Source organism: Lutra lutra, chromosome 9 (assembly GCF_902655055.1).
Source record: "Lutra lutra chromosome 9, mLutLut1.2, whole genome shotgun sequence".
Taxonomy (NCBI): Eukaryota; Metazoa; Chordata; class Mammalia; order Carnivora; family Mustelidae; genus Lutra; species Lutra lutra.
In genome coordinates this window covers 59,050,441-59,059,662 of record NC_062286.1, presented here as the reverse complement: position 1 = coordinate 59,059,662, position 9,222 = coordinate 59,050,441, and the positions used below count along the sequence as shown (strand labels likewise).

Here is a 9,222-nt window from a genome sequence, read left to right as displayed (position 1 = left end):
AGGTCATGATCTCAGGGTCCTGGGATTGAGCCCAGCATCGGGTTCTCTGCTTAGCGGGGAGCCTGCTTCCTCCCCTTTCTCTGCCTGCCTCTCTGCCTACTTGTGATCTGTCTGTCAAATAAATAAATAAAATCTTAAAAAAAAAAAAACTTTGTCCTATACATATAAAGTAGTAGAATTGATATGAAATTAAAAAAAAACTTTCATAATTGCAGGTTCAGTTTGAACTTTTATTTAATTTCTAAATTTTATTGTTCAATTAGAACCATATAATAACACTCATGAGATTATTTTGCTATTCAAAGCAATTTGTTGCTATTCATTCCATAACCATAGCTCTCTACCCTCATCTTTCACTCTCCAATTTCAAATTCCAACGGATTATTCAACAGGATGATTAGACTGAGCTAGGAGTTGAAGACAAATAGGTGATACTTAACATAAAGAAATGTAATACATAATGTAAGCATTTCATTTTGAAATAAGTTAGACACTAAGATTTAGAAATATAACTGCTATGAATTTTTACTGATGACATGGCCATTTGTGACCTAGGCTATTGATATGGTCAACCACACATGAATAAAAGGCAAACATTTCTATACCTGCACACAGGTAAACTGGTTAGCTTAGAAGAAACTTCAAATCTATTTCCATAAATGGAGGAGAGAAAATGAAACCAAATGACACTGGGAGGAAAAAAAGAAAAAAAGATAGGTTATCTCATAGTCCTATAGCATAAAAATCCCAATTATCTTGAGATCATTTATCCAGCAATCAAAATAGGACCCAATAACCCAAAGGTAAAACTTCTGAGCTGCTAGGGGGGAAAAAAAGGCAAAAAAATGTTTAAAAAGCTATATATTAAAAGTCACAACTGTATTAGTAGAAAATGTGCTAATATTAAACTCATCTAAATAAACTTGATATTTCATTCCCCTAGTCACAGAAAATTAGAAGCAATATTTTTTAACCCCCAGTTATTAGAGACTCTAACATGTATTGTGTTTATTATGTTTACTATGTGTGAGGGATAGTTACATAAATAGCTATCTTAATCCTATGAGGTATGTATTATGATTCCCCTCATTTCTTAGACAAGGAAACAGAAGTAGAAGGAAGTGGTTAAATTTGCCCACAATCACACAGAAACCAGGAGGGTCAGGGTTCCAATACAAGTGTTTTACCAGAGACCACCCTTTTGGACATTAATGGCAGACATCAGGAACTGTGAATCCAGTGATGAACAGGTTGGGGAGGCCCCTGCTGTCAAGGTCTGCAGGGGCTGGGGAACTGTGAGAGGAGTGAGCTGGTAGGAGCAAGAACTGATGCCAATAGCACAACAGCAGGAGGCTGAGGATTGGGAGCACCAGACCCTTTACATTGATTATTGAATTCATTCTTTGCAACCATTCTGTAACTTAGAAGCAGCCCTTTTTTAGATGAAGAAATTGAGGTTGTGAAGCATTAAATAAATTCCCCCCAAATTGCATAGTTAGTAAACAGTGGACCTGGGGTTTGAATTCATGTCTGTCTGATATGAAACTTAATTTCTTTCTCCTACATCTCACCCCTCTTACAAGCCCAAGGAACACAGGAACTTATAAAGCACTTTGTCTACAATTCTGTATAAAAGGCAAGAGCCCTGAACACACAACACCAGCCTGAGAGTTTTGTTGAATGCATAAAGTGGTTGAATGTAACAGTGGTACAATAAAATGTGTACAATTAAGACCCCAGTAATCAAGAATCAGTGACATTATGTTGATCACTCTCTGTTTAAGAAAACAGGGGAAAGTATTGTATATTTTAAAAAGTTTAAAAATAGATATGGTTAAAATTAAACGTGCATTCAAAGGGATGAGCTTCAAGTATCTGCAAAATTTTCCTATGTGGAATAATACCTCTTTTCTAATGATGCCAGATAACTAAAGTTTCCTATATTGGGAAACAGTACAAATAGACATATTAAATAAAGGTTAACACTATTTTGTGTCATAGAGCCCAACAAAACAGTCCCAGCACTTTAATACCAACTTGGATTATGTGTTAATACTGAATCATACAGTATCTAAAATGTGTTTTTTCAAGTTATAAGAAATTATAATTTGTTAGGAATTCAAGCTATCAGGAAAGTAAAATAATTGGATTTCTCCCCATTCTATACTTCTGTAAGAAAAAAAGGATACCAGATGTTCTTCAGAGATCTCTGAACTTAAAATTCAGGTATTATGCTGAGCAAAATAAGTCAATCAAAGAAAGACAATTATCATATGATCTCTCTGACATAAGGAATTTGAGAGGCAGGGCGGGGGGTTTGGGGAGTAGGGAAGGAAAAAATGAAACAAGATGGGATCAGGAGGGAGACAAACCATAAGACACTCTTAATCTCACAAAACAAACTGAGTATTGCTTGGGGGTGCGGGGATGGGTAGGGAGAGGGTGTTTGGGTTATGGACACTGGGGAGGGTATGTGCTATGGTGAGCACTGTGGAATGCGTAAGCCTGATGATTCACAGGCCTGTACCCCTGGGGCAAATAATAAATTATATGTTAATAAAAATAATTTTTAAAAATTCAGGTATTCAGCACCAAATAAACCAAGAGTTTACTTTAAAGAGTAATATATATGGTAGGTCTTACATACAATGTTGAACTGTATTTCCTATACTTTCCCTATAGTGCTGTGTTGATGAATGGTCTCATCAACCATGAATGGTCTCATCAACCACTGTGGATCATGATGTTAATCATGATCCACAGTGAGCTGAGCACAGACCCTGAGCTACGAAAAGACAAAAAAGCTAAAAACTACATTCAGTGTAATTTGAGAGTAATAGATTCGATTACCACCTTTAAATTTTTTTTTTAAAGATTTTATTTATTTATTTGACAGACAGAGATCACAAGTAGACGGAGAGGCAGGCAGAGAGAGAGAGGGAAGCAGGCTTCTTGCTGAGCAGAGAGCCCGATGTGGGACTCGATCCCAGGACCCTGAGATCATGACCTGAGCCGAAGGCAGTGGCTTAACCCACTGAGCCACCCAGGTGCCCTCGATTACCACCTTTAAATAAAGTGAGCCAAGTATTGCTTAGCTAGTAACTTTCAGATAACTCAAATACTAATTAGAAAATTTCACTCTCCAGTCTATTCATGAAAACATTTAAAAAAAATTTATGAAGAGTATTCCTAGAAATATAAGAAAATAATGTTTTCATTTACTGCACATTACTTTTATTGACTTGCATGTTCTTTTTTTAAATTTTTTAATTTTTTATAAACATTTAATATATTTTTATCCCCAGGGGTACAGGTCTGTGAATCACCAAGTTTACACACTTCACAGCACTCAACGTAGCACATACCCTCCCCAAGACTTGCATGTTCTTTTAAAATCCCATGTCCTGCTTAGGTGTTTGATGTATATTTAATGAAAAATTTTAACAATTTAAAAATAGCTGTTAAGAAATTTTCAATTGGTTAATGATCATAGACAACATTCAAGCAAGCAAAAAAATACCATTTGTTACTGAATAGCTTTAACATTTTGTTTGGGTTGCAAGAAAACTTTGTGTTGGAGATAATTACTTAATTTAGACATATATATTTGTTCACTCAGATGTGGTGCTTTATGTCAATGACAGAAACATAATTATGCATAAAGTTAGTTTTTTTTTTTTAAGATTTATTTATTTGACACAGAGAGAGAAATCTCAAGTAGGCAGAGAGGCAGGCAGAGAGAAAGAGGGGAGGAAGCAGGCTCCCTGCAGAGCAGAGAGCCCGATGTGGGGCTCGATCCCAGGACCCTGGGATCATGACCTGAGCAGAAGGCAGAGGCTTTAACCCACTGAGCCACCCAGGTGCCCCCGAAAGTTAGTTTTGTTCAAGCCCTTTTGCTATTTTTTTTAAAAAGTCAAAGAAATGGATGTAGTTTAAAGTATAAGAAAAAGGAAAATATTTTCTTCCCCGGGCAAATTCACAGTAGATGGAGGATGTGTAGCTATAACTACTTTTTGTAGAGTTTCTAAGACAGTTCCAATTTTAATGCTCCATTTAAAAACCATGTTAAACCATTCATTTTGATTTTTGTTTCAAAGTGTTTGAACACCATAGAGAGTAATGATCAATATTTTTAGGAAAATCTTACTTTGACTTTGTTTCTAAATGGTGCTTAGGAACATCAGAGAGTTTTTATAGGTGGATCCCACACTCATGGAGACTTGGAGCATTTAATTAAAAAAGAGTAACTGATTGTGAACAGGTCTTCTGATGGGCTTCAGATATTTTATGAAATATGATCTGAGTTTATAACAACATAGAGAACATATGAAGCTGTATTATACCAGAGATACTCTGAAAATTCTTTCTTCCAGTTTAAGGCTTCAAATAACACATGTATATTGATTAGTCTGTAAGTTGGGAAGAGTCCATCTATTATTAGGACAGCATTTCTCCTTTTAAAAAAATTTACTCTTATTTTATTTTCTAAGAAATCATTTAAACATTCAATCAGTATGACAGGCCTTGTCAAAGCAACAATTGAACAACTGGCCTAGAACAGTACTTTACACACCTAGATGAGTCTCAGATAGTAAATTCATTAAAAGAACACAATGTCCCGTTTTCTTCCCCTTCAAAGGAAAGGAAGCATTCTAGCAGCAGCAGTGTAAAGACGGTCCTTGCTTATTAGAAGAAAATGTTGCATAAAGCACTGGGTTTGGTGCATAAACAATGAATTTTGGAACACTGAGAAGAAATAAAGTAAAATAAAATAGAAAAAAAAAGAAAATGTTGAAAGGGAATCTTATCTCTACCTGCTTGACAGCTTCTCAGAGAAGAACAAACTTTTAATTTCCTTCCTTTTTCTCTTTACAACTTTTAATTGGTTCACATGTTCCAGACCTCAGGGGACAATTTGAACTCTCATCTTGAATGTGGCGTATCCTCAATATCAAATGCCCAAGCACACACAATGGGTGTGATATTGGCGCTTCCTAAGACATACTTGTTTTTGTGTCATACTTGTGTTACACATCTTTTATGATGGTTATGACATACTTCTTGCCAAATATAGACTTTAAATTTACTTCTTTTGAGGTTAATCATATAGTGGCACAGAAAGTTGTTTATTAGTGTCATTATTACCACCTCATATTATGACCCTGAAGTTTTTTAATGACAAGTTCATACACATGTACCCAACAGGAGAGCTCTTATAACCACCTACATATTTATATAGGGTAAATCTAAAACTGCCACAGAAAGCCCAAAACTCCATTCACATCAGGGGACTGGAAGTGAGAGAACATTTGTTTGTATTTGATTTCCTGGTGCTGTGTCTTTATATAACTAAGAAATGATGCGAATTCACATAATTGTGGCCAACGGCCATGACTTCCCAAAGCACTTTGTGAGGGTATGTGTATGTTCACGAAAAGGTATACTAAAGATTTCTAACTTTGTAATTTATAAACTTTTATGTCTAGACAAATAAATACAGTTCAATGTTTGAGCATTATTTCTGATGTGTATGATACTAATTTGCACAGACCATTTAGACAGACTAAAAATATATGAATTAAATGTGGTGCTTCTAAAAAGACCCTTCTGTTTTTCACTCTGGAGAAAATAGTTTGTTGTTTTACTTTACTTTTTTTTTTTTTTTCTAGTAACTCAAGGGGACCCATGATTTGAATATATTTTTCTTCTAGGTATTTAAAATAACATACTATAAAAGTATATAGTATTTTCAAATTTAGTGAAAAAGGAAACTATTTAAGAGTGTAACTTTCAGGGCCCCTGGGTGGCTCAGTGGGTTAAGCCGCTGCCTTCGGCTCAGGTCATGATTTCAGGGTCCTGGGATCGAGTCCCACATCGGGCTCTCTGCTCAGCAAGAAGCCTGCTTCCCTCTCTCTCTCTGCCTGCCTCTCCGTCTACTTGTGATCTCTCTCTGTCAAATAAATAAATAAAATCTTTAAAAAAAAAAAAAGAGTGTAACTTTCAGGGGCGCCTGGGTGGTTCAGTGGGTTAAAGCCTCTGCTTTCGGCTCAGGTCATGATCCCAGGGTCCTGGGATCGAGCCCCACATCGGGCTCTCTGCTCAGGAGGGAGCCTGCTTCCCCCTCTCTCTCTGCCTGCCTCTCTGCCTACTTGTGATCTCTGTCTGTCAAATAAATAAATAAAATCTTTAAAAAAAAAAAGAGTGTAACTTTCAGACAATACTCTCTCTTAAAATTTAGACAATTCTCTTTTTTGACATTTTAGTGAGTTCTGAAGTTCATGTATGTTTTTGTCCTTTATTGGATAAAATGTCACCCAACATATAATGGGAAAATAAAAACTTACATATCACAATATTATCATGGTGTCTATTCATTGCATACAACACACTATATTATGTGATTGACCAATGTAATCTGTAAAAGACTGTGTGGCCACTATTAGCTGCTTAAAATAGTCAAATAAACTAGATGTTGATTTTTTAAAAAATTTTATTTATTTATTTGACACAGAGAGATAGAGATCACAAGGAGGCAGAGGGGCAGCCAGAGAGAAGGGGAAGCAGGGCCCCTGCAGAGCAGAGAGCCTGACTCAATCCCAGGACCCTGAGATCATGACCTGAGGCTTAACCCACTGAGCCACCCAGGTGCTCCTAGATGTTGATTTTTAAACCTCAAGGGAGCATTAATGGTTTACTAAATTTTCTCAATTGAAGTTCATCATCTGGGCAGAGCAAGACCTTTTTTTTATTCTTCCTGGGTCAAAAGTCATTCTTTTGTTATGTTACTCCACCCTTCTCAGTGTTCACCAGAATGAGATTCAACTGTTGCTCTCAAGGTCCCCATTTCACCATCTTTCTGTCTTGCTCAGATCACAGAACTGCTTCTCTTTGATGCACTTCTGACATCTCCAGAGAGTCTCTCTCTCTCTCTGTCTTTTTAAGATTTTATTTATTTGACAGAGAGAGACACAGCAAGAGAGGGAACACAAGCAGGGGGAGCAGGCTTCCCACTGAGCAAGGAGCCCGATGTGGGGCTCAATCCCAGGACCTGGGATCACGACCCAAGCCAAAGGCAGACGCTTAAAAACTGAGCCACCCAGGCCCCCCTCCAGGAAATCTCTCTACTGGCCCTCCTCAAAATGTCGTCCAAGACTGTACACCCTCTTTTAGCTATTACCTTCTCTTGCTCCTTCTCTTCCCACCCAATATAGCCTTGAGAAAAGGCTATATTCAGTCCCTACATTTTCTCACTTCTCATTTAATCTATTTATTCTTTTTTCTTTCAGTGAAATACACATAACATAAAGCTTAAATGAATAGATCTGTGGCACCAAGTACACTGACATTGCTCTACAACTGTCTCGACCATCCATCTCCAGAACTTTTTCACTTTCCAAACCAAACCTCTATATCTGTTAAACAATAATTCTCTATTCCTCCTCCCAACTTGCAGCCCCTGGTAACTACTATTCTACTTTCTATCTCTGTGAGTTTGACAACTCTGTGTACTTCATATTAGGGGAAGCATACCGTATTTGTGCTTTGGTGACTAATATTTCATTTAGCATAACGTCCTTAAGGTCAGTCATGTTTCTTTTATTGTCTTTGTTTTATTTTTTTCATGTCAATGAACTGTTCCTTGCCAAGGTCACCAGTGACCCCCAACTTACTCAATACTGTGGAAAATTGTCTTTTTAAAAAAATTTTCAGTGGCATTCAACTGCACTTGGAACTTATTAACACTCTCCTCTCTTTTCAATTCCAAGGCATCCCTCTCTCCTGATTTTCCTCCTACATTCCTAACTCTTCTTTGTTTGCTCCTCTTCACCTTAAATAGTTTTTCTTCTGTGTCCATGTACATCAGAACACAATTTTCCATTCCCATAACTTCTATCGTCATCCATATGCAAATTCTGAATCTGTCGTCAACCTAGATTTATCTCCTGAGATCCAGAGGAGATCCTTTTGTGGTTGACGTAGCTCAGGGGACCCAAGTAACAGGGCGGAAAGCAGATGTTATTAAGGCAGCTCACCTTTGTGCTGAAGCTGCCCTGCGCCTGGTCAAACCTGGAAACCAGAATACACAAGTGACAGAAGCCTGGAACAAGGTTGCCCACTCGTTTAATTGCACACCAATAGAAGGTATGTTGTCTCATCAGTTGAAGCAGCATGTCATCGATGGAGAGAAAACAATTATCCAGAATCCCACAGACCAGCAGAAGAAGGACCATGAAAAAGCTGAATTTGAGGTACATGAAGTATATGCCGTGGATGTGCTTTTCAGCTCAGGAGAGGGCAAGGCCAAGGATGCGGGACAGAGAACCACCATTTACAAACGAGACCCTTCTAAACAGTATGGTCTGAAAATGAAAACTTCACGTGCCTTCTTCAGTGAGGTTGAAAGGCGTTTTGATGCCATGCCATTTACTTTAAGAGCATTTGAAGACGAGAAGAAGGCCCGGATGGGTGTGGTGGAGTGCGCCAAACATGAACTGCTGCAGCCATTTAATGTTCTCTATGAGAAGGAGGGTGAATTTGTTGCCCAGTTTAAATTTACAGTCCTGCTCATGCCCAATGGCCCCATGCGGATAACCAGTGGTCCCTTTGAACCTGAACTCTACAAGTCTGAGATGGAGGTCCAAGATGCAGAGCTAAAGGCCCTCCTCCAGAGTTCTGCAAGTTGGAAAACCCAGAAAAAGAAAAAAAAGAAGGCCTCCAAGACTGCAGAGAATGCCACCAGTGGGGAAACATTAGAAGAGAATGAAGCTGGGGACTGAGGTGGGTCCCATCTCCCCAGCTTGCTGCTCCTGCCTCATCCCCCTCCCACCACACCCCAGGCTCTGTGAAGTGCAGTTCGTCTTCTCCACCCAGGACCACCAACAGAGCAGGGTCTCCCTGCCCCCATCCCTGTCCCCACCCCAACCCCTTCCAACAACAACCAGCTCCAACTGACTCTGGTCTTGGGAGGCCAGGCTTCCCAACCACTGAAGACTACTTTAAATAGAAAAGAGAAATTGAGGGGCACCTGGGTGGCTCAGTGGGTTAAGCCGCTGCCTTCGGCTCAGGTCATGATCCCAGGTCCTGGGTTCGAGCCCCACATCGGGCTTTCTGCTCAGCAGGGAGCCTGCTTCCTCCTCTCTCTCTGCCTGCCTCTCTGCTTACTTGTGATTTCTCTCTGTCAAATAAATAAATAAAATCTTAAAAAAAAAAAAAGAAAAGAGA

At 38.6% G+C, this 9,222-nt stretch overlaps 1 protein-coding gene across 1 annotated transcript; it reads left to right on the top strand.

Annotated features, from left to right (window-relative positions):
• The first annotated feature begins 5,359 nt into the window (after positions 1 to 5,359).
• Positions 5,360 to 9,018, top strand: LOC125109815 (proliferation-associated protein 2G4-like). The gene is made up of 2 exons (XM_047746946.1): positions 5,360 to 5,416; positions 7,935 to 9,018. The coding sequence occupies exons 1-2, from the start codon at positions 5,360 to 5,362 to the stop codon at positions 8,775 to 8,777; spliced, it is 900 nt and encodes a 299-aa protein (XP_047602902.1). The 3' UTR covers positions 8,778 to 9,018.
• Positions 9,019 to 9,222: the final 204 nt, after the last annotated feature.

Bases quoted from the DNA above. Each gene is read 5' to 3' on its own strand.
- LOC125109815 (XM_047746946.1), top strand. From the start codon at position 5,360: ATGCGAATTCACATAATTGTGGCCAACGGCCATGACTTCCCAAAGCAC. The intron at 5,417-7,934 runs GTATGTGTATGT...TCGTCAACCTAG, and splicing joins TCCCAAAGCACTTTGTGAGG to ATTTATCTCCTGAGATCCAG.